The sequence below is a fragment of the Vanessa tameamea genome, chromosome Z, assembly GCF_037043105.1.
Source record: "Vanessa tameamea isolate UH-Manoa-2023 chromosome Z, ilVanTame1 primary haplotype, whole genome shotgun sequence".
Lineage (NCBI taxonomy): Eukaryota > Metazoa > Arthropoda > Insecta > Lepidoptera > Nymphalidae > Vanessa > Vanessa tameamea.
Genome location: NC_087341.1, coordinates 5,406,876 through 5,434,248, shown reverse-complemented (window position 1 = coordinate 5,434,248; position 27,373 = coordinate 5,406,876). Strand labels below are relative to the sequence as shown.

The 27,373-nt window shown below is 31.9% G+C and overlaps 2 protein-coding genes across 2 annotated transcripts in view; one reads left to right on the top strand and one right to left on the bottom strand.

The window, feature by feature from the left end:
- The window catches only part of LOC113404244 (protein phosphatase 1 regulatory subunit 12A), a 538,461-nt gene that overhangs the window by 56,951 nt on the left and 454,137 nt on the right, over nt 1-27,373 (top strand). The gene's annotated exons all lie outside the window — the stretch shown is intronic.
- Nucleotides 1-27,373, bottom strand: part of LOC113404243 (sushi, von Willebrand factor type A, EGF and pentraxin domain-containing protein 1) — a 51,353-nt gene that overhangs the window by 9,081 nt on the left and 14,899 nt on the right. Inside the window, exons 2-4 of the mRNA XM_026645096.2 lie at nt 9,844-10,026; nt 9,510-9,719; nt 4,183-4,278 (exon numbers count right to left, since the gene is read on the bottom strand). Coding sequence (XP_026500881.2) covers nt 4,183-4,278; nt 9,510-9,719; nt 9,844-10,026 — 489 coding nt within the window. The remainder of the gene's footprint in view (nt 1-4,182; nt 4,279-9,509; nt 9,720-9,843; nt 10,027-27,373) is intronic.

The window sequence follows — 27,373 nt, the reverse complement described above, 5'->3', positions numbered from 1 at the left end:
ATCGAAACATACACGTGCCAGGCTACGGCAGCGTTTCGACAAAAAAACAACTAAAAGTTGTTTGTCAATATACCTTGATCAGAATTCAACGGGTATCGAATGAAGCGCCGACGGGTTGATAGTACATATAATAATTGTTATTGAAACACTTCGACAGATTTAGTTTTACAATTTAAATATATATTCATGAGCAGGTCAGGTTAAATGGTGGATATCATAAAAATATTCTTCATAAAATTTACGTGTGAAAGTAAATAGATTTATGAATTTTTTCTCTCCGAGAGACGGATTGAGAAGAGTTATGAATTGCTGTTTTTTAACTGGTGAGACATTATGTTAGCCTGTCTGGTTCCGTTCACGTTCCGTTCATCCGCCACTCCAGTTATTTTACCGCCAGACACCGATATTTTGTATTTTCGCGTTAAGCTGGTTTCTTGCAGAGTATTATTATAAACTGTACATATATCTTATTTTTCATAAGTACTTATCATCATCATCCTCCTGCCTTTATCCCAATTTTACTTGGGGTCGGCTCAGCATGTCTTCCTCTTCCATACTTCTCTGTCGGACGTCATCTCACAAGTAACATTATTTTTAAGCATATTGTCTTTCACACAATCCATCCATCGTTTCTTTGGTCGTCCCCTACCTCTATAACCATCCACATCCATTCTCAAAACCTTTCTCACAACATGGTCCTCATTCCTCCGCATAACATGCCCATACCATGACAGCCGGTTTCCAGATAGCTTCTCGGTTTTTTATAAGTACTATCAACAATAATATTGCTTATAAATATTCTATATTCTCATCTACCTTCCTTGTTTATTTGTTAAAAAGGAACAGTGAGCCAGTGTAATTATAGAGGTAAATAACATATTTGATATTCGTTGACGACGTATCGACAATGTAAGAAGTAAATTACACTTAAGTAAATATTTGAGGGCAGAAGTGACTGACTACTTAATGTCAGGCTCTGCCAGCCTGCCTTGCTACTGTAAAAAACAAAAACCCTTCAGTTGTAGAAAAATGGTATCATTACTAGATTATAACAAGTTATATTTATTTGACATATCATTTTACAATTCTCTTAAGTTTATTTAGTTTTCAATTCTTGTTATGGAATGTGTATAAAATGTTTGCGTTTATAATTTAAAAACGCCAACGTTGTTGTGTACATTTATCGTCAAAACACGTTATTCAAATACTGTTACCGATCCTTTCGCCTTTTTTTATCAGTGACAGTTTTAAAAGGAAATGATATTTTAGTTAGAAGTTCAATATAAATTTTTCGCGCGTGTCGAACAGGAGTTTATTTAATTTAAGAGTTTACATTTTACGGGAAATCATAAAATGTTGAATCTTTTTGAACTTCCTTAGAGTTATTTTATTGATAAAATATGTTATTATAGAAGCATTATTTTTTTTATATAGAAATGTCGCTGTTAGTATGAATCAATTATATTATATAGTATTGTCGTTACAAAAGAAAAGGAAAAGTGTTTCATAGCTTGTAGCTCGTTATTAATTGTAAGCAACAGTCAATTGCTGTCAACAGCTTGGCCGCGTTGTTTAGAAAGTGCCAGTTGATCTTTGACTTCGCAGAAAATAGCCGTTCAAAGTAAGTTATCAAAGAAACTCATGGTGGACTATGATGATAAGTATTTGAAACTACAAACTGAGTTGTTCATAAGAATTGTAAGTCGAATTGTAAGTCGTGGGAAAAAAAATATATTTCATATCATTGTTGTATTGTCTTAAAAAGATCCTTTTATATATGCCTGTATAATATGTAATCCAGCGTTATAACGTGCTAGACACAAACTTACTATATAAAACAATTATGTTTACGACGTTGCAAAAATCATTTGTAACGCAACTGACCAGACCTAGCGCGCCTATATTGACACGCTCTACTCACATACACTGGATGTAAATACACCTTTACAACTGCGTATAGCACGTAGGTTTTTGTTTGCGCTATTTAGTACGTAACGAGTTTGAGGCGTTACTTACCAATAAAATGTGCATCAACCTTAAATATTAAAAAAAAAAAACAATTTTTAATCAAGACTAAATAAAATCCTTCACGAAATATATATCAAAACTAGGTCGATTAATTGCAAAACATTTATTTCCTGGTGCAGGTCATTAGCAAAACAGAACAATAAGTATGTGAGTGAGGATGTTACGATCCATTATTTTATATTTTATAGTCTGAACATTTAATTGTCTGTTTTGACGAAAAGTTCTCAAGAGTACTTGGACTAATTAACTACAATGTGGAACGCATCGACTATTCAATTACGTAAAGCTATTAAGTTTGTCTGTTATTATATAACTGGTGCGTGTGCGCTCCAATACACCTCGTTCAACATTCACAACGCGACAAGAAAACACCCACCTCACCAAATGGCATTCTTGAATAAATTATAATGGCGAAGATATATATAAAAGTGTTCATTTAAAACAATATATCTAAGATGAAATTAGTTCTCATATGAACGATATTAATCCCCAAAGAACAATACCGAACCCAATAGGTTTAAATGACTAAATCAGATTGTTCGCACTATACGTTGCTCCGGTCATAGTAAAAAAGAAACATCGAAATGACAATTGTATAAATGTAACATTATTATAATACGGCTCACATATAATTATGTCGCTTCGGCCGACAGCGATTCCCATGCCGCGAGCGAGAGCCTGTGAAGATCTGCGACACGATTTCCACTTTCTTCGGATTGATTGATGTAAACGACAGAGATTTCGTATAATAAAGTGCAAATTAACAGCATTTTTTTTTTGTATTTAGATATCATAGATATCATTTTCAAATCAATATTAGTAATCATCTTCGGTATTAAAACACTATGATTATTGATAGAGTGCTTATAAAGTGCCAATAAAATATAAAAGTACTTATACCAATGTTCTGATGTTTTATTCCAACTAATATATTGCTAGCGTGTTCCTAACCTATTTTTACTTTTTTTTTTTGCATCAATGATTTTAATTGGGTAGCGCCGTTATTCTGTTCGTGGATTTGCAAATATCTGTGGCAATTGAGTTTTGCTTTTATCATGTATACAAGTATACAAATACTTGTAAAATATTTTTATATACTTCTGTTACTATCGAACAATTTTTTTTATTGGACTTTTTAAAATCGAAATTAAAAAAATCAAGAAATACAGATAATACTAAATTATACGTAATTACTATCCCCGTTGCTAAGAATCGTTGTGTGGCAGTTCTAATAACGAATTGTGTCATTATTATACTTCCACACAACATTTCTTCTTTGCTATATGGTCTCCCATCAGACAGATAGAAAGATTGTCAAACAGAGTTGAGAGAGCAAAATCACTCTATCTCTTTATCTTTATCTATTAGTATTATAAGTATCTATCTTAATATTATAATGCGAAAAGAACTCTATTTGTCTGTTTGTCTGTTACGCTTTCACGCTTAAACCACTGACACGAATTTGATGAAATTTTGTATGAAGATAGTTTACTTTTTATATCTAAAACCTACGACATGTTAAGACATATGGGCGAAGCCGCAAGCGAAGACTAGTATTCTATAATAAGTTTATTAGGCATTTTGCACTTCGAATTAATTATTTTATTTCTCAGAATATTTAAATAAAATTGTACAAAAATTTGTCATTAATAATTTTTTTTAACAAAAAGCGCGGAACCTAGATTGCCTAATTAACGTATAGTGTGTCATCTCAAACATAAACATAGTAATGTGATTAAAAAATACACAGCAAGTCAATTAACATAGATGACATTTATTTCTAAAAAGTAATTAATAAAATCTCGTGCAAACTAAAACTCCAGAGGGACCAATAGCAAAATAGCTTTTCCTTTTAGCAATTTACTCTAGAATTATTTATAGCGAACTGACTCCTAAAAAAAGAATATTGATTATGATTGGTTTTACTAACTATATATATATATATATATTTAAATGACGATAGTTTTCTTTATTCTGAATGTCAACACTTGTGAGTTTTCTCAACATAAGGTTAATATTAAAGAAAATCTAAAGAAAATATACGGTCATCAGAAATAAAACATAACATGTTATACATACATATTTCTTTCTTTTCGTCTTTGTGACATAGAATACAAAACATTTAAAGATATTTAGTTGTAGTTTTCAACTCACCCATGGTCCCAGGAAACCAAGCGCATAGAGGATTTCGCTGCAAATCGCTGCTGCTATTTCCTACCCGGATTTCGAGGTCTTGCAAGGGTTGGTGACCTGGAAAACAGGATTAGGATTGATTTGTATAACACACAAATAAAGGCGCCAGTGTGTATCACACTGTTAGATCCGATCCTAAGACCCGATAAAATGAATAGTATTCCAAGAAGAGTTCAATACAGCTCGGGGTTATTTCTGTTTTGGTTTCGGTTACATTACAATGTAAGTTAAGTTTTATTATGATAAATAAATAAATAAAAACTATAAGTGTAAATAATATTGTAACTTTGTGTTGCAATATTGTAATTTTTAGTTTTAAGTTTGGGTGCAATAAAGTATAAATAAATAAATAAATAAGGGTCGTTGGGACACCCGCTTGGAACGAAGTGGCTTTCGCTAAAGGTATATCGTGTATTAAATAACAGACAAAATGAAATAAATTAACAATGTTTGAGAATAAATAACCAAAATTTAAGTTTAAATAACTTTATATAAAACTGTATGCAATAGAACGAGACAGGGAGAAAGAGAATGAGAGAGAAAGGTCGCCTGGCGGGGGCCTAACGCTTTTACATTACGTGACGGCATCTACCACTTCACAATATTTCATGCAAGCAATCCGCGGAAAAGAACTTAGTTCTAATAACAATAACTACACATAAGTAACTATACGTATACTTATGAGATATGAAAAAAAAGTAACAAAATGTATACGCAGCGTCAATGGAACTTGGCCCATGAGATATTTGTTATAGCGTTTAAAATTAGATGAACGATTTTCTGACTACAAAGGTCGCTTATCATACAGTTATGAACAGAATTATATCGATCAGAATTATACACTAGGGCAAAATAATAAAACTTAATTCCATTAAATATTCACAACAATTAATTATTAATTAATTATTTACTTATTTGTGTTCGCTCTTTACCAAATCACCAGACTTAATCGCACTATTACGCTGCCACGCACATGGTGAAATTGCTTTGTCTATTACTCGAATCGTTTTATACGAGTACTTGCATTACATTATATAGAAACACTAATACGAGTGATTAGTATTATACGTACATAATACTATTATATATAAATGTGTGTGTTCGTCTTTTCATAATAATAATTTATTATTTTCAATTATAATTTTACATACAACCCCATCGCGGTTTGCGCTGAACACGAATATATTAGATTACTTATTTCGAAATAGTGCGACATACTCGTTACCGTTCATGACATGCACATGACCGCGGCCACTCTTACAACACGACGGACACGTGTTGCGACACCGATCTATCAACTGTGACGCATTACGAATTAACTCGCGAAAATGAAGCTTTTTATATGATACAATTAACTTTTGTGTAATAATCCAAATTAGTTCTCCATCTTACATACATTAACAGCCTGTAAATTTCCCACTGCTGGGCTAAGGCCTCCTCTCCCTTTGAGGAGAATGTTTGGAGCATATTCCACCACGCTGCTCCAATGCGGGTTGGTGGAATACACATGTGGCTGAATTCCGTTGAAATTTGACATATGCTGGTTTCCTTACGATGTTTTCCTTCACCGCCGAGCACGAGATGAATTATAAACACAAATGAAGCACATGAAAATACAGTGGTGCCTGCCTGGGTTTGAACCCGAAATCACCGGTTAAGATGTACGAGTTCTAACCTCTGGGCCATCTCGACTCTTTCTCCATCTTGTTAGGCCATAATATACGTAATACATGCAAAACATCCATTGGCGCAGGTTAGACTGACTCTTAAGCCTTAACGGCAAACGGTTTGACGGTCTCTAATGTCGTGTTGTCAATTCTTTGCTGCCGCTCTGTACTGTCTTGTCTGTTTGTCGCAGATACAGCGTTGGTGAATTTTTCAACTGAACGTGGATAGCCAAATACGAAACTATGAAATAGCAAAAGCACTCAGTTTTGGACAAGAATCAATATCATATCATACTCATAGCCAGGAAACAAACGCGTTGATATTAAAATACTCCTTCCTCTTAGAGTCGCTAATAAGGATCAAATTCTGGGAAGTATTGACAAGTTTGTAACGATACTATAAAATTATATAAACGTGCTTCTTGAGAGAATTCGATAGGGAAACATTTGGGCATTAACACCAAATATTACTGGGCAAACATCATCCTTGCCCCGAGACCTTAGATCCAGATCTACTAAGAAGAATGATCGATATGCTCTTCCTAGTGATCCCATAATACGATCACTATCAGGGGAGCCTCGGTACACCTGTGTCCCTGCAGGCGATCCTCGGCAGCTACTAACGCAACAAAGACATTTCTTACAAGGAGCAAAACAGTGAGCGAAACCAGAGAGAGGTAAACTTTGGTGTCTTATAGCCACGAGCACAGTAGAGGGAGCGAAAGCGTATGTTGAAACCATTCCGCATTCTCTTCAATCTGTCTGTGGGACAGCACTAACAGCGGTTTTAGTAAGTAAGAACCCTACATAACCCAGCTATGATGCCGCTGAGATTGCCCAGTTTTGCTTTGCTCGATAGAAAGGTTCTGGAGAGAACTTTCTGTGACATATTAATGTCGTTGACAGAGGATGCTGAGCATTAGTGAAACGCCTCTGTTAACCTGTTTCGTTATTGGAGGTGTCGAAGCTACTCGCATCTTTTGTCGTCGTTGAATAGCCTCGTTAAGCTTAGAGAGAGTTAGGATTTAAAGTTAGGACTGTGCCGCTAGTCAAAGTTATTTTGATCGGGAATCAGTTCAGACCATAACATACATTAATACGCTTACATACATATAAAGCTATGTACTATAATACAAAACTTAGTCTAACTTGGAGTAAGTTATCTGTAGTTTCTCAAGTATTTTATGGCGACAGTTATAACGTCGGCAATATTCAGTTAGTCGTAAAAAAATTATTATTTACTGTAACATGTCTAACGTCTCAGTAATTACTTAACTGTACACCCAAATGTAATTTCTTCGTAATTACATTAGGGTGTACATATATTTTAATGTAATTACGAAGAAATTACATTAAATATATAATACTATTATTTATTGTTCATGGATTTCTACATAATCAACGCGTGTGATACAAGAGACTACTTTATATGCCGATGCGTGTATTGGAAGCATCATTTAATTTTGCGGCTTTAGTGTATGTAGAAGCAATTAAAATTTCATTAACAGGCCGTTACATGTTCTGGTTAAAGAGTAAAATATGAATATTAAATGCTTCCAATTTTAGTATTTCTTCTCTATGTGATTTCGTGAATATCGACGTTTGCAACTCATTACTGATATTTTGGGTGAAATGAAGTAATAAAAAGAAATTTAAAAATTAACACGTTGAAAAGTTTATAATTTGTTTCTAGCTTTTATTATTGTAAGTATTATGTGATGGAAACTGTGTACTTTGTGTTACCAATATGACGCTGAACATAGTAATGGTCAATATCACTGTACCCAATGTTTCATCAATAATTTTAAATTCCATATCAACTTAAACTATTTATCGAAACAATAAGTGTTATATTATATTGTGTATTGTCATTTTATATAAGCATATACTGTGAAACAAACAATATTACTGAACAATATATGAGAAGATAAATTAATTTCAACTGTTTTGTACTAATCACGTTTAGAGAAAGAAATATTAACGAACAAAGGAAAGCTTTAAAATAAACGGGATTTTTATGCCCAATAGGAGTGATTTTTGGGCCCAATAGGAGTCTGTTTGAAATGTACTTAATATACTGCGTATTAATGGTTATGTAATTATTTTTTAAATTATATCACAGAGATCACTGTGTTACTCAGATGTTATCAACTTCTATTATGCGGAATATTTAATCAATCTTCAAATAGTAACATGTTAAAAGTATTTTATTATTATTAATTACTATTTATTTATTAAAAATAATAATCTTCAATAATTAAAAAAATATATCAGTGATGTCATCAAACGACGATGAATGAACAACAGAAAAATAACTACGACCTTTTTTAACGCATCGGCGTATAAGGAATGGTTAATATTTCTTACCGTGCAAATTGCAATGAATAGTAAAATATAAATAACAAATAGTCTGGAAATTAACATAATTTAAGATATTAAATTAACATGGTTATTTTTATTACTAACAGTATTTAAAACGGGATATTTGTAGTGACAGTGGGAGTGGTAACCAGTGTTTATGCAGCAAACGTACGCGACAGGAGGTAGTCCGATATGGACACTTCTAATGCCGTCAACATCTACCCGCAAGCGTCAGTCTCGTGAACAAGACATTCGTAGATAATGTGGAAATATCAAGCTCCACCAAATAAAAATAAAAAACATGGTAATTATCCCGTTTTAATATTTAATAATAATACTGTTAACATAATTTGTTCTCAAACTTTACCATTCTAACTATATTATAAATAAGATCGATAAAATAGGAATGAAAACGCGAATATAACCCTTGCAGATCCACTGTAGGTATTTATGCAGCTGACTGAACATTAAATCTTTTACAATTCTCAGATTTTCCCTGAAGAATTGATTTTACAAATATTCTTTAAAAATGTGTGTACATTTACCGTATATTAAAAATAATACTGCAGTACCTAAAACTACTGTAAAATTAAAAGTAATCACAAAAAGTTAATAACCATCAACAGAGTAAAAAATAATTGGAAAACTATTAATATTTTAGAGCGACTAAATATTTTACTAGTGATTTATTCGACGAGGGAGGTGCGTTTGATTTCCCCACATTATTAACTTTTCATTTCACGGTCTTTGACAATACATACCTATTCTTTTGGAATATTTTTTTTATAATAACAATATCACTAGGTTGAAAATATGTTTTTTTTTTCGCAATTACGCATCGAGTTAATCTTATTTAACGATTTTAATCACATACATAATATTTTGACACAAAGTCACTGTGTATGTAACATAGTGGCTATGTGTCAAAATATTCTATACAAGAAAAACAACCGTAAATTTAACATTTACTAATAATAATAATTAATTCACGATTTATAGATAGATATGTCCAAACATCTGATATGAAGTTTCATTTAAAAATCTAGACAGTAATGTTGTTAGTAAAAGCAATAGCAATTGAATGTTTCTACGAGTACAATTTGAGAGTAACCATTTAAAATTTGTTACAATGCAGAATTATTATTTCCGTTACACAGATTCTTCTAATGGACCGAAGAGATCGTATTTGTCTTTACACTTCCAAATAGTCGAAAAGTACTGGCTTGTTTTATGGTAAATATTAATATAAAAAATTCTCACCACAGCAACCTCTCGTCGTAACTCTGACCACTTTGACAGCATAGTGTCGAAGGAGATCAACTTGCCACCAGGGTGAGGCCTCCCGCTGGGTTTCTGTGCAGCGCTTACCGTCGTGCTCCGTGGTTTTCTCACCATCATTTCCGTTACTAGCGCTTCCTCCTCTGACCGTTGTCGATTGATTTGCTGGTTTTCTAAAGGCGACGTTTGTACCTAAAGGGATAATTATATATTATTATATAAGTAAATATTTATATGAAATATAAGCTTTCGAGAGTACAAATGAACTAAAAATAAATTAGATAAAAACTATTTTTTGTATATATGTATAACTCACCACAAAATGGCGGTTCTGCTGTCCAGTCGCCTCGCAGCGTGCATTCTCTTTGGTGTGCTCCAAACAGCTCGTAACCTTCATCACATTCGTATGTAGCCACGGTACCAGGAACTATCTTAGTGTCGGTGGGCAATGAAACTCTTGCATTAGGTGGCACCGCCGGGTGACCACAAAGTCGATCACCTAGAAAAATACAAAAAAATGCTTTGCAGTACATATTCCCGGTTATTTTGGTATGTTGTTATAATACGTCATTAAGGTTCAATCTAAATATAAGAAATACATAAAACACGTTAAAAGAACATTATTTTTCACATTCGTCAATAGTGAACAAGCGGTCTACCTGAATAAAGAAAATTGCTGGTAAGAATAATTATTAAAAAATAATTTAATACAAAACCATCAATTTCCTATATACATATGTATATCCTCTAATATGAAGTTCATATAAATCGTTTAACGTATTGTAAAAAATGTTCAAGGTAATGACAGACATGAAAAAAATTAAAAATATCTAATATAAGAAGTTCAATAATAAAGGAAGACTTAAATTATCTCTACCTAATCAATCGAATATATTATATTCATTAAATAATTTCTGAAGACAGTATTTACTTGCAAAACTCAATGCCATCTACATACCATGGCAAAAATACAAGGATCGAAAACCAGATTTTAAAATTCTTCGTAGGCAAAGTTGAAAATACTTGCATAGGAAATCGTTCCGTGTACGCCTACAAATAAAGAGCATAGTCGTATTTGCAAAATAAAGACTTGATATGAAAGTATTTATTCCGCAAATACGATTGTACTGCTTATTTAATAATGGACTTCCAATAAACTTGAATATTTGTTATTATTTCCCGAATACCAAGGGTAACATATCCTTGCACCCGAATCCTTGGATTTAAGATCTGGTGAAAATAAGTATAATAGTTTGTTTTATACATAAACGAATCTATTACATATTGTCGTCCATATCGCTAGTGTCGAGTTTGAAGAAAGTGTTGTTACGCAATTTCAAATAAAACGTGTATGTCGTAAGATGTGCTGTAATTGTAATACATTTGTATGTGGTAGTAGCCGTTCACTTGATTAAGTGTCCGTGTAAATATTCTTGAAAGTAAGATAAAACCGTCATTAATGAAATTATGAAATTTTATCAGCAATAACCGAGTGCTGCTAAGTCGCAAAAAATACTGATTTTATATTAACGAAATTATCACCCGTGGACTCGTATACCCAAGATCAAAATTAAAATATTATTTATTTATACAAGCTCTTATAAGTACTTTTAAATGTTCACGTTACAGAGTTAAATTAAATGTAAAACTACAGGTTGTTTTGAGAAAATGATTTTTAATTAATTTCAAATATTAATAATAATATCCTGTATGGAAGTCAATTAAAACGAACTCCACGCTTTGTAAACAGTGCGGTTGAGAGAGAGGGCAGGTAGGTATATTATGTTTTATGATAATCAATCTATCAATACGTAAATAATTAATTGATTACAGTGTCCATTCAAATGAAACATGTTATTGATTTCATTTTAACGAATAACCTAATTCAGCACTATATTCATTAGAACATAAGCAGTTACAATTTGAGTCCGTAAAATTATCTGAAATTAAGTTATTATTTTACCACACGGTTTCAATTTACATTTTGGTGCATTGAAACGATAAATGAAGGACAGGCTGACATTTTGTTCGGTAGAAATGTTGAGAAATACGAAATCGTGAGAGGATTTTGTAAATATTCTGAAATCATTTGCTCTATTTTCTAATATTCGTTAGAAGCCATGTTCGAATATCGTGTCTAGTTTTTTATGGAATATGTAATTGTTATGAAAGATTTTTTATGTATTTCATGTAAATATTATGCTAAATAACACGCAATTGGTTTTGATTGTTGATTATTTGATTAAAAAGATCTCATTTTTTCATTTTACATCGGGTAGTAAAGCCATGATTATAAATATGCAACAATTTACAAATGTTCTAAAGATATTTATAAAACAAAATGTCTACTAGACTTTAAGCATTTTGAATCGTCATTTTACAGTATTGTATTAAATTTGAAGCTATCACTATGTTGCTTCAGAATGTAGAATCTACCGTCAAGAACCGGTAAAAACTGAAAAAATAACTCAAACAGTAGTAACTGTTTTCCAAATAATTACGAAGTTATGTCCACCAAATACATTTTTTTCATATTTTCTTTGTCTACAATATAGTCATGCGTTGAGTAGTCTCATCTATATTAATATTACAAATGCAAAAGTAACTCTTTCTGTCTGTTGCTATTTAACGTCCAAACCACGGAACCGAATTTGATGAAAATTTGGAATTAAGTAAGTTTAAGCTTCAAGAAAGGATAGAGGCACTATGGCATATATGTAACAATTTTGGAAAATTTAATGAATCGGCAGATTTCATTTATAGAAATGAGTACTTGGCTGAGTTATCTTACTTGGCATTACTTACATTATACAGTAATTAACAGATTTTAGGAGAATGATGAATCAATTCTCGCCCGTCCCTTATAATTATCAATATGCTTAGAGAGCAACATTTTTTACATATTATTGATTATAAAGTCCATTTAATTTATTTCTTACATCGGTAAGAATTATATTTAACATTATGAAACAGTTTTGTACAATTCATAATCATAACTTCCGTTAAACGAATCGTTCAATCAGATTTGGTAATAACCGTTAACTTTCAAAATGTAATAGAAGCTATGAAACGCCGTAGAAAATTCTATTCAATTTTGGTTATTATAAAACTGAACATGGCCGAGAAGGCATAACACGTGGTGGATCCTAACCAAGGGTCGAGGAATGAAATCTGAGAAAGCGTAACTTTGCCTTAAGACCTTCTCCCGAGGGGGCTTTTGTCCAGCAGTGGTCGTCTTCCGGTTGAGATGATGATATAGTGTTTATAGTTAAATAATTTCTACCCATCTCTTAACCACCACCTTTGCACAGTGAAACACGGGCCGTTGCCGATTTAAATTCTATAATTGATTTGTATCTTGATGGATACAATATTTTATTAAGTCCAAAACTATTAACGTTCGTGAGATTACTGTTACTTACTTTGAATGTAGAGCCATATCAAAGATGTTGATGTCGATTGTTGATGTCGAATGAGGACAATATTTGATTAATGAAGTTAACTCGTGTAGAATAATCTAAATTATATTAGGTCATGTAAAACAAATATTAGTTGATACGACTGTAACGTACAAGTGAATTAGTTATATACGTATTGATTGGCTAGTAGTTAGATAACATTGTTGTGATAGGTTTCACAATGCGTATTGTGTTCGTATATAAAATATTAATGGGAACCAAATTTGGTCCATCATTACGTATTCTTGTGGAGTTTGTGGAATACTTACACTGTCACGAAATTTTTATACGTAATTATTACGTAGTAACATTATTTGTCGCTGCGTGTGAACTCGATGCGTACTTTTTATTTTTTAATTGCACTTCCCTATAAGTATTTGTATATACTTCGTGACCAAAATAGAGTTCGCCATTGTTACGTTTTTTGATTTTATAGTAACTATTAAATTCATGACTCCTTTCTAAAATTCTCTATAATAAAATACAATATTGTTTTTTTTTTATTATGTAATTACAATATAAATTACTATACATTTTAAACAGTTTATACAAATTTTCTTAGTAAATTATATATACGTTTCTCACGCAGATTGACGTTTTATGAAACTGCCGTTGTTTAGAAATGAAACGGATTTATTTATTACCACCAATCATTTCCGGTTTAATAAAACTTTTTAAAACCTATACCGGATAACTATCTATTGTATCGACAAATCGGAAAAGTTTCTTTGTTTTTAATATCAAAATAACACATTTACTCATGTTTTAAGAAGTTTGTTTATTTGACAGCGCTCTATGTTTTAGAAGCTTGATTTGAACAATCCATTTGCTGTCGATATAGGAACCATTACTGAGGGAGGTGGATATTTAATATCTCGCTACGACCGACAGGGATGGAGCGGTTACGTTCAACGCAGTATATGAACATATAGGATAGTATCTGTTTGTTATGGGTCTGGAAATACTCCGTTCTGCACGTTGTGCAACATGCAAATCGCGCACCTAATGACTTGTACAAATATTTGATTCGAGTGGGGATTGAATTCGCAGCCGATAGAGCTTCATTCTGCTAGCGAGCCGTGAGATCATTTTCACATGCTTTGCACTTTTCGACCTATGTCTATTGGATATAAGTAAATACTTCTTGGTTCATGTAATTTAATCTTTTTAAAAACGTCAAGATAAGGTAAGGTCAACGAGGTGAGCTATAATTAGTAGGTTTGTATGTATTAACGAGAGAATGTTCAAGGTTGGAGGTGTAGTTGCTGTTCTGTGAGCAAAGATTCAACTATTAAGCTTGAGATCAAAATGTTTCTAGTACATATTTTGTTAGTTAAATATGCTTTTTTAAATAATATAATATTAAATTAAAGGATACAATAAATATACAGCATGTATATACAGATATTATATTTTACACGTGATTTTTTTAAAATGTTTTTATTAATATTTTTGATAAATTGTAAACGTTAACTTGATGACATTTATGACACTTATTGATGTGAAAAATCTTGCCTCGCGGATCAGGTATGTACCGCATCGTATACCGTAAATCGTGACGTCAAAAGGCATACAGCCATTTTATGCTGTTCCCCTTGTGTTTGCGTGGCGCGTATACCTTAAGCTTCATTGCTATATTATCCTTATACATATATTTATTGTAAGAAAAATATATTTATTTTATTAATAACTAGCTACCCATCCCATATCCCATACATACGGATACAATAAGGTTATATAAATACAACTTTTGGATTGAAGAATAAACTAAAAATTCTTTGTTTTTTACGCGTTGGAAAGTTGAAATTATTGCCTTGTTGTACTATAATGTACATTTATTATACATATAAAACTTCCTCTTAAAACACTGTTTATTGATGAATAAAGTATTAAATCCGTTGCATACGTAATAAGATTTAAAGTACAAACGACGAAAAACGACTTTGTTTTATACCACATATTCAGATTTTTTTTTTTTATTTATTTTACTCCATTTTATTCACCAATTTCACAACTGCCGGTCGTCCAGTGGCGGTCACATTTTACGTTAATTTTTTTTCGTATATATTGATGTATTTCATGTAATCGTACAGGTCGACACTCGTCTCCGACGAGACGGTATTCAGAACAGTTGACGAGGTCGAGTGATTCCTTGCGCGTCCGAGATGTCGGTCGCTAACGGTGACCGATTGTTCTAAACACAAAAACCTATACGCGGCATGCGTGCCCTACTTAGTCGTGTGACTTAAGGAATAAGCAACAAGCGCGTCAAAAATATTCCGTAGGATGTCGTCATTTTACATACCTATTCATTTGTTTAGAAATCCCTTACAGTATACCAAATTTATAAATTTACTTCCGATGATTCTAACGGAAACAGTGCATGAGGTCTTGTTAAATTGAACTCTTTTTTTTTAAATATATAATGACATGATAGATACTAGCCGCCCATCCCGACTTTGTACGGGAAAATAATGATTTTATTCCGTGATATTTTTTTAACCAATAAGATAAACATTCGTTAATGCGTCGTACAACATGCCTTATGTTATCTTCACGTGTTCATTCGAATATCTCGTAATATTTCTAAAAGTACTGGTTTTAATTTAAAAGTTCAAAACACAATTATATTGATATCATTGAACTGAATTGACTTTCATCGCCATCTTTAAAATATATAATATATAAGCTGGCCCTGACTTTCTTGTTAGAGATATGTTACGAGACCAACAAACCTTTTATAGAAACTATTTAGTAACTTTTATATTTTTGACAACTATCGCTTCTAAATCACATGAACCGATTATTTTATCTCCTCTTTAAAAAAAAACATGCAACATTTTAACATACTATATAACCTATATTCAAACTAAAATAATATAAAAGTTCTATATCGATTACATTAATAATTTTTGCGTGAATAAGAATTAAAAAAACAAAACTTACCTCTTTCTAATATTAATATGATATTTGTATGTTTTGAAAAATGTTGTGACCAAAGCTATAAGTTTTCGATAGATTACTTACAAATTGGTCAAGTACGTAATAAAAACCACAATTCCTGAATAGTTGAGGTTGGTTGGAATATACAAATACACTTATCTAAGCGTACCTAATAAGCGTTACAACATGCTAGCAGTATACCGTCTTCGCTTCAGTACCTCTCCGAAAATAAGGCCAAATATTTCGAAGTTTCGAAATGATAATCACGTATTTATGCACATCCTTTTCATAATATTTATTAACGTAGATAAAAAATAAATTATTCAAAAAATGTAATAACACCACACTTTTATAATACAAACTAATAATATTGAACAAAAATGATGTTATTGAACGAAACCCGAGTTATCAACTGTAAATAAGAAAACTTTGCGACGTTTGTATGTATTGCGAACATTCATTAAGCTGTATATAATAAAATATATATTTAATAAACGAGTTATTGTAATTATTTCTCACTTAAAGTAAAATAATAATAATAAGAAGGATTAGAGTTTATTATTTGTTCTATCGTCTAGCTGTTTATTAATTGTGGGAAAATCGCCACAATAGACGCTGTACCCTTGAAATCTTAATCTTTGGATCTCTCGACTGTTCATTATATCAAGTATTTAATGTTGGCATTTAACATGGAAGGATGTATATGTATTTTAAGTTGTATTCAAAGTTTTCTCACACTACGTACCTTAAATTACTGCCATTATTTGTAATGTCCCATGAATATGTTAACTTTTTAAGTACTGCGAGATTCTTGTATTATGTAATTGTTCAAAGCACCCGTTTCAAATAAATAATAAAATAATATGTCAATTGTTTCAATAGAGGATAAAATGTTAGTAAAAACAGTCTACTCCGTACGTATTCACTTTGATACAAAAAGTTCTAACCAAAGTTAATTTTACGAGTTTAAATATTTTATAATAATCGATAGAAGGTCAAATGATCTATCCATCCGAGCGGGCAGCATATCCAGATTATCGAATTTAAGTTTTAGTTACACGTTTCTATTTCGCACGGGTCATTGTATTTTTTTAAATTATGTTATTTTTTTGAAAATAATAATCAATAATAATTGTATTATACAAGCATTGGCGAACCGAGCCCGCCTGAACTTGTCAAATAAATATTACAATACGATTTACAACTACGACTCACGACTAACACTTCTTCATATTCATAGTCAAATGTTGTATAATACAAGCACTGGTCCAGGGTATAAAAAAGTAAATGACAATTTTTACTCACAAAAAGCCTTTAACATTGGCGTGTTATTTCTTTCTATCTTAAATCGAGGCCGAGTGATTAATTGAATTAAACTTATCATTCATTTTCTTACATTTATAAAGCATGATATCGTTTTGTGATTTATTTGCAAAAGTTGTTCGAGATTTTGCCTTAGACAATTAAGAGATCTATAACTCTTACATGCAAAGTTTCAGTGGATCTTTTATAGTTTTGGAAGTCTGCTTTTAAAGTGCCTTTCTCGATATTTTCAACTTAGTCGGGGAAGTTATCCACTTAATAGTTTTAATTTTAAAATGACTCTGTCATACAACATCCAAATCACTGGAACTGACAAAATTCAATGTTGCACAGGGACCACTTATGGAACTGGTGGATGTAGTTGTTACAGCGTTATTTAATCATCTAAAAGGGTGAAATTGGGGATGAAACTTAGTATGTAAGTTGGAAAAATTTAGAAATATGTGAATTTGTTTGTATTCTTATACATGCCGCAATGTTTTTGAAAATTCACCCCTTAAGAGCATTTGGTTGGGCTTGAAATTATGCAGATAAATTCATCCTTTTTTTATAGGCAACGCAGCTTAACAAAAAATTCTAATACTTAATAAAAAAAGCGCTGGGTTTCTGTATAATATTTTCGATGAGATTATTCCATCGGGAAATAATAAATGTTTTAGATGTGAAAAATGTATATTTTTACGATATAAAATATCAGTACAACCACTGGCACAAGGGACACAACAATACTATGCATTATACGAATTTAAAAGAAAAAAAACGATCGTGGATACCTCCGATATTAAAAATATTTATCTTCAATATTTAAATGATATTTTTTTTTATATGATCATGCACATGAATTTAAACAACTACCACTTATATTTACTGACGATAAAAAAATCTATGTATAAATAAGATTTTATTAAAATAATAAAATGGAACCTTAATACGATACGAGCCGTTACGAAGTCATAATAACTGCTTAGGAAAAAATAGGAGTTTTTTTCTGATAGATGTGATAACATTTAGATTGAACATGTTACTTGTTAATATATCGTGCGTAGTTAGCGAAGTAAATCGACGTCGTTTTAAATGTACTGCTTAAGAATTTAATTACTTAACTAAAGTGGGTCAGCAAGACATTAATTAATAGGCGACTATATTCAAAGGAAGATACTAAAACTATTTGTCATTATGTCATTCACGACCCTGATGTAACGTCCACCACTGCTAAGTCTAAGTCCTGTTTTTAATTGTTGACTAGCAACACCACGCTTCATAACAGACTAGTTATAATAAATAAAGAAGAAAAAATTTAAACTAATTTGTATACTGTAGAGTAGAACTTATTTTAAAGAAAAATGTTCAACTGTATATTAAAATATATAATAAACAATTTAATAAATTTGTTGTAAATTTTTAAGTAAATAATTATGTTAAAAAAAAAAATTATTTTATTTATTGATAAATAAATCATTAGTTAAAACTTTGTGCAAATCCTAAATACGACGAAAGTCTTGTCACTCTACAAGGAGCGTTCGGTACATGTTATACAGATGTCGTCAAATATCTCTAGGCGACGGATTTATTGGTCACTTGTGACATGTGGCCAGGGATTTCAAAGTAAACCATTTTTTACGACAGGAAGGATTTGGGGGCAGGTTCATGTTCAAGTAAGGTTTTTGTTTTACTTTTTGTGTGGTCCACTTCTGGCACTTCTGGCTAGCATTTAGCAATAACACACACATTTTAAAAGATAGATAAAGGAGAGAAATTTTCAAACAATTTTGACTTTAATAAACTATTATGTTCGTCGAAATTTATTGAAACTGTATTTGAATAAATTAAACGCTTTCATATTTCGATGAACTGAGCGATAGCATTTCCAGCTTCGATGCAATATTTATTTTTACAATAATTTCAGGCCTTTGAAATACAGTCACAGTCACGGTCGATTGATTCCTCAAAGGCATTCACAAATACAACTTGTTAAGCGTTTTAATACAGAGTAAACGACGGCGAAAATGAGACATGCCGATATTTGGTATTGTATAACTTTTCACAGAGAATGTTCGCTGTCAAGCAATGAGCCGAGTTTACTCATTATATAGTTCTTACTTGTACATATATGTAATTAATTATGTAAAATACGTAATTCATACATTGACGACCTCCGTGGTCGAGTAGTGTGTACACCGGTTTTAATGGGTGCGCCACTCCGAGGTCCCGGGTTCGATTCCCCGGCCGAGTCGATGTAGCAAAAGTTCATTAGTTATCTATGTTGTCTTGTGTCTGGGTGTTTGCGGTACCGTCGTTACTTCTGATTTTCCATAACACAAGTGCTTTAGCTACTTACATTAAGATCATAGTAATGTATGTGATGTTGTCCGATATGTATTTATTATATTTATACATATAATCTAAATATATTCTATCACACTCTATCTCATATATACAAGACAGAGACAGAAGTTCAAACAAATTGAATAGAAATTGTTATTTTATTATGATTTAGAAGTATGAACAAGTTGAGTTTGAAATACAATCCTATAATAAAGCAAAGGCCGCCTATGAAAGTACTCTAATACTTTTTATATTTATTTGACCGTCAGAAACAAAGTATTAGAAGACAATATTACAACTTCGTAGTGTATTGTCGCGGTTCCGAGTTACGAGATTTCCTTTATATAAGATCTTCCCGATATTCGCTACAAAGTTTAAGTGGAAATGAGAATTGATTTAAAGGAAGCACATATACTTATGGTTCAATCACCATTATCACCTTTTATAAAATTTCCTTTGAGCCAATTAACTTACATCACCAGTCACTTAAAAGAGTTGCACGATGGTTTTTAATTGGTTGTCTGGTGAGGTTCGTCCTCAAAAAGTTTAATATACATATATGATGTTTAAAAAATATCATTTAAATAGCAATCAATTGAAATAAAAATCGTCCTTTTGTAAAGCATATAATAGGAGTTTTTTTTTTTACTGTTTTCCAAATAATTACGAAGTTATGTCCACCAAATACATTTTTTTCCTATTTTCTTTGTCTACAATATAGTCATGCGTTGAGTAGTCTCATCTATATTAATATTACAAATGCAAAAGTAACTCTTTCTGTCTGTTGCTATTTAACGTCCAAACCACGGAACCGGATTTTATGAAAATTTTGAATTAAGTAAGTTTAAACTTCAAGAAAGTATTGAGGCACAATGGCATATATGTAACAATTTTGGAAAATTTAATAAATCGGCAGATTTCATTTATAGAAATGAATATTTGAATAATATAGTTAATGAAACAAACAAACGTTTTTAATAACACATATTGTTTCATGTTTTTATATGATTACGTAATTTATAACTAAATTGAATAACGTGTTTGTAATAAATAGTTGAGTTGAATGGTTAGGTATATCCTTAGATATTTTTTTATAATTTATACCAATATTATAAAAGCGAAATTAGCTCTGTCTGTTACCTCTTCACACTTAAACGCTGGACCGAGTTAGATTAAATTTTGTCTGGAGATAGTTTGGAATCCCGGGGAAAGACAAAGTCTCCATTTTAATCGTCCCCTCGAGGGGGTCAAATTGGTGATGACTGTTTATATGCTATAGATACGGTATTATAAATTTCGCGTGGGTAAAGCTGCAAGTTTAGTTGGAACGTATTATATACTTTTATAATGTAACTTTTGTAAAGTAAAAGCGTCGAGCATTTCCTACTAAAACGGCTGTTATTGCATTATGTCGAATGTATACATATATTACAACATTAACAGCCTGTAAATTTCCCACTGCTGGGCTAAGGTCTCATCTCCCTTTTAGGAGAGGGTTCGGAATATATTCAACCACGCTGCTTCAATGCGATTTTGTTGAAGTTGCAGGTTTCCTCACGATGTTTTCCTTCACCGCCGAGGACGAGATAATTATAAGCACAAATTAAGCTCATGAAAATTCAGTGGTGCTTGCTTGGGTTTGAACCCGCCATCATAGGTTAAGATTGGCGGCGTTTTAACCACTGGGCCATCTCAAGCTCAATATATATATTAATAATACCCTATTTGTGTGGAACACTAATGCAAGCAATTTTATAGTTTCTTATTGTGAGGAATGCTAATGTAAAGGACAGATGAGTCGTCGCCTTAAAAAATATTATTGTCTCTTTCGTTGTATAGGTCCGAGTCTATACAAACAATGCGAGTTGTCGGCTACATTTGAAATCAACACAAATACTTTATCACATGTGCTGGCCGCTTGCAAAATACGTGACGAATGAACATATCGTGTAGAAATATTCTCAGAAGGTTTAAGTCTTTTGTTCTTAAACTGTAGAGGTAAATCTTCATTTTGAAATTTTGTTCGGCCGTGGATTTGTTGTACACTTTTAAAATTATTAACAATTTTAAAATACGAATTATTAACAATTATTCAACCGATATTATTAAGATTTACGTTATTTATTTGATTACGTCATGTTTAAGTCAAGCCAACAGCCGTATTGACATTTTTAATCGAAAAGTCAAGGTTTTGAACTGGTACCGAGTGCAACGTACTTGTTCGCCTACGTACTCGTACACAGCCAGTTCCCCATACCTTAGCGGACTTCTAAAATATTGCGTGGCTATTATTATTATTATACTATACAGTTAGAATTGCGTTGTTACTTTTACGATAAGTTTTATAAATTGAGCATTTTTGAGCGTATGCTCACCATAAAAAAAACCTTTCAGTAGATATTTACTGAAAGTTCATAAATTATTGTGGAGAAGGCGTCGCTTTTCACACTCATGGTACTGGGGTTCTTTGTACCCGTGAACGTTTCTAGCTTGGAGGCCTACGTAGGTGGATCAACCGTCGGGGCGTCATCGTAACAGGCGCAAATGATACCGTGATGCCTCTCGAAGACGGCAGTGGGTACCGATGCTTTTTTATAGGGTGCTCTAGCACAATTAGCGTTGGTAAGTTCATATACCGCCGAACTTATTTTGATGCAATCACGTAAATTCGTTTTTCAAGCGTATACTACGGCGTATTAGTCAATGTCTGAACCTGACTTAATAAATGGAATGCAATGCAAAACATTGAGAACAGCACTCTGTGAAAGTTTGTGAAAATTGACGGCAGGTGTGGAGTAGGAAGCCAGGGTACCGCGCACTGTTTTATTCGACCAATGAGCGCACGATCCTAGTCAACTTTGCTTATTACTAAGTTGAGATGTCAGGTGTTATATTGAGATGTCAGGTCCCTCTATATGCAAATATTGTAAGGCTTGATCGTTCTTTTAATTCGTTAAAAATTATTTTATATTGGCAGAACCTGAGATTAACTCGTTCAAACCAACGGATCAACTAACTCAATATAATATTAGAACATAATATTGAAAATGTACGTTCAATTTGCAATGTAAATTTAATACATAGATTATAAACCCCGTTTGCAAATAAAACATTTTAATCCCCCTTGTATAAATAATTAAGACTTGCAGAAGCGTGAGTTTCCATCAGGTAGTGATTATTATTATATTTTCTATTCCTGCTCGTTGTTATAAAACTTATCGGTAGTTTGAATTATCATTTCAGTTTGTATAATAAAATGTATACGTATTGTAGTAAAGGATTTAAGCTTTGTTTTGTTTGGTAAAACAATTTCATATTTTCAAAATAATTTCTTAGGCTTAAAAATAGTTGTGTACAAACCCAAACTAGAACGAATTTTACATCCCGTGTATACGGATATTTCCACAAAATAAACCACTTCAAATTCTCCCCAATAAAATGTTGTATGAGTTTTCTCTATTCGTAACGGGTTAAAGAGTATTTTTAATAATTATATCAAACTGTGCATGTTCATTTCTATCCAATCCAGTTCCAATGAGAATACATATTAAGTAAAAAATAATATTAAATATAATTTTAACAAAATCTGGTATGTTTGGTATAGCCTTGCGGCACAATCGCGTATTCTTTTATAAATAAATATTGGACAACATCACATACATTACTCTAATCCCAACGTAAGTAGCTAAGCACTTGTATTATGGAAAATCAGAAGTAACGACGGTACCACAAACACCCAGACCCAAGACAACATAGAAAATGTATGAACTTTTGCTACATCAACTCGGCCGGGAATCGAAACCCGGGACTTCGGAGTGGCATACCCATTAAAACCGGTGCACACACACTACTCGACCACGGAGGTCGTCAAAATATTTCGTCGTCGTTAAAATATACACGGTTAAAATGGAAAAATAATAACACTTTAATTGACTTTAATTAATATGTCCCCATATAATGTAGTCGTTAAAAAATAACTACTGTTTTTACTATTCTTTATTTCTAACCGGCGGTAAGTTTAAGTTGAATTTATTCATGTAAAATAATGTTCTAAATGTAAGAAGCCTTCATGAACATAGTAAACATTGATTTTGATTGACATCGCAGCCTCAAATTGGAGTCACTGGAAACATCGATAACACTGAAATTTAATACGTATATTTTAGGAGCAGGTTTTGTCATTATCACATACGCTTCATTATAAAATGATGTCCTTATATTTATTTGATGAACGTTGGTCAACAAAATTAAAATGACACGAATATCATCCCACACAAATATATTTTTGGGAATGTGTGTTATATTATATTACTTTAGTATTTATAGCATACATTAAATATGAACTGCCTTCATTAGAATAATATAGAAATTTTATTAGGATTATCGGTGAAAATATATTTATTTTCCTTTCGATAAAAATTGCTCGAGGTAGGCGTCGACTCAAAGCGAGCCAAAAACATATTTTTTTTATAAATATAATTAAAAAATGTGTCAAATGTGATTTTTTTTATGATACCGATAGGTAAACGAGCAAATGGGTCACTTGATGGTAAGTGGTCACCACCGCCCATAGAAATTGACGCTGGAAGAATTATTAAATATTCCTTATATCACAAATGCGCCCCCAACCTCGGGAACTAAGATGTTATGTTCCTTGTACCTGTAGTTACACTGGCTTATTCACCTTTCAAACCGGAACACAACAATACTGCTGTTTGGCGGTAGAATATCTGATATGTACCCTACCACCAAGTGAAACGACGTTACATAATTTTGTTTTTCTTTTTAGCGCTTTTAAATAAAAACTTGTTTTTAAAAAGGTTATTTACTTTTTAGTAATTAAACTCGCATTCGTATTCTCAGTAAGTCATTTCATTCGCTACCCATATTATAGGCAAACACTAAAAACCGACTCCGCCATATTAGTTAATAGTGACGTCTCTTTATTTTTGACTTATTCTCGGGAAGTGCTTTCATTTGAAATACATATTGTATCAAATAAAAGTCCTTAAAAAAAATTATCCGTCATCTTTGGTGTTCCGCCATGCAAGATTTAAAATGACGTCACACAGTTAACATTCAATGTCGTCCAAACTGAACGTGTATACAAAATTTCAGCTTAATCAGTTAAAGATATCTAAATTGACTTGCAAGATTTCATCCGTACATACTTACATTGCAAGTTAAATAAAAGCTTGTGATATACTTATGATGACTGCATGAAGTCTTACTTGGCAAAAAGTTCTGTTTAAAAATTATTAACCTAACCTAAGCTAACCAATATCAATTATTGGCAAATATTTTCGAGATACCTCCCGGATTAACTCGCCGACATTGTTAATAAAATCGCAATAACAAAACATCTTACAATCCATTGCGTTCCTTAAAATGTCAATATAATGTTAATACGAAAGGATGAAGAAACATTCATATAACCTCTGTGTTTCATTTATAATATTAGTGGGACATTTTTATTATATCCATATATTAAAATATATTTTTGATTGGATATGATTATAGCCTTATATGACATTTAGAGCCGATATGGCCGAGCGGTTAGAACGCATGCATCTTAACTGATGTTTGCGGGTTCAAACGCCAGTGAATTTGCATTTACTTAATTTGGGTTTATAATTCATCGTGCTCAGTGCTGATGGAAGACATCTGCATGTGTCTAATTTAAATGAAATGCTGTCACACGAGTGGCAGATCCTCTCCTCGAAGGGAAGGGTGTGTTAGCCCAGTAGTGGCACATTTACTAGCTGTTAAATTTTCTCCTACTTACTCAAAAACATCTTCCCTGTTACACAATTTCTTCCTCTATATAGACAACGTGTTTTATTATAATTGAATGTTTTATTTTTTAAAAGAAGCTTTCATCTCGGAGCCTTTATTAGTTAAACGCGATCCGCTACACAATAGAAGACCTAGAATATTGTAGAAATGCTCAATAGAATTTTCTTTCATGTTTTTATTTACTTCACAATTTTAACCACATTATGGTCACAAATATTATAAAAATAAAATATTATAGTTACCTACACCGAGCGGTTTTCAAGATTTTAGATATTTTGAACGAGTACTATTGGTTTGTAAGTTGAGACGTTTTGTTATGGTGGTTATAGAAAAAAACCGTTGCGTGTCGCCTGTTAACAATAATACTGTGAGCATTCTTTATGGCGGCACATCAGATCAATTAGTTACATATTAACTGTAGCAGCGTGGAGCTAAGTTTAGGCGTTATTAACGCTCAGAAGTATCTGTTCCGTCAATTAAAGTGATCTTATCTATTAAGATTATTTGCATGTTATAATTTCGCACGCATGCTCGATGTATGAATACACTAATGTTGACAATTATCGTACATTTTATTGTTATTTATATTAATGAGAAAAAAAAATGACTTAGAAGTCGACCACATACGTCGATACCTATATGTTTCTCAATAACTCTATGATGACCTTAAATGTAACGACCCGTTAAAGTTCGACTATTTGACAGAACGATCCATTTTCTACTTACAGAAGAGTTCCGACTCTTTTCACGATGTTCGACGGTTTGTATATACACAAGACCAACGTCGAAAAGCAATGAGAACATATTTTATGTGACAGAAATTCACGCTACATAATAAGTTTACATAATCAGATTTGAACATGTAATTCACATGTTACTTTATTTTAACGCATGTAAGTTCATTGGCACATCATTTATTCCATGGGCCATCACAACGCGTATACAATATGTACGTAATTCAAATACACTCGAACCAAGCCGTATCCTCGAAGCGGAAACACGACAAATATAATCGAAAGAACAGAAAATAAAAATAATATCAGTATTAATATTAAATGTAGCTGCGGAAATACAAATAACTTATAAAGGAATATCAGTAATTATATAAATTAGCATTTATCGTCAAAGTTATTCTATATTGTTTTAGAAGAAAACATATTGAATTATAATTTAAACTTCATAAAAATCCTTTATATTCCACGTCAGTATTTCATTTTATAACATACCTACATACTGTTTGTATGTATCAAATTACTGTGTATTAATTGCATATAATAAGACAATTGTAACTTAATTGAACTATGCAGATCAATAATGCTACAGATTCCTGAAACTATTCGATTAGACTGATATTGTATTCCAATTGCATGGTTAAAAATGACGAGGATTGTACGTGATTGTGAACAAAGAGAAATATTAATTTATATTTATTATTTAAAAATATTAATACTAAACTAATAAATAATAATATTGTAACGTAATATTTATAACATTGGACAAAAGGTCTTTATGTTTTTTTTAATTTTAATACAGTTTTATTTTGCAATTGTTGGATCGAATTTAATGATATTGCGCAATTAGGAATTTATTTAAATTACGTTAGACTAAATTTTTAACAAAATTAGTAAATTAAAATAAAGTTCACAAAATTTCTTCTAAATATAGTACAAATATTTTTACATACATACGGACACACACACACATGCGAGTTCCCATGCACGCACATACATGTGCGCTCATGTACGCACGCACGGAGACAAGTACAAACAAATCACAGATTCAGGCTTTGAGAATCTCAAATTGTGAAGATTCAAAATATTGAAAAATTAAGATCCATTATATTAACCTTCAAGGGAAGGGAATTATAAATAATAACAACAAAAGTGGGTATTTATGATATTTTAAACCTTGTTTAAGTTCAAGTTGAAGAGTGATTCTATTCGTCAATCAATATCAAACTCAATTTGTTTGTCATAAAGACCCATAATGGGTATTATATCG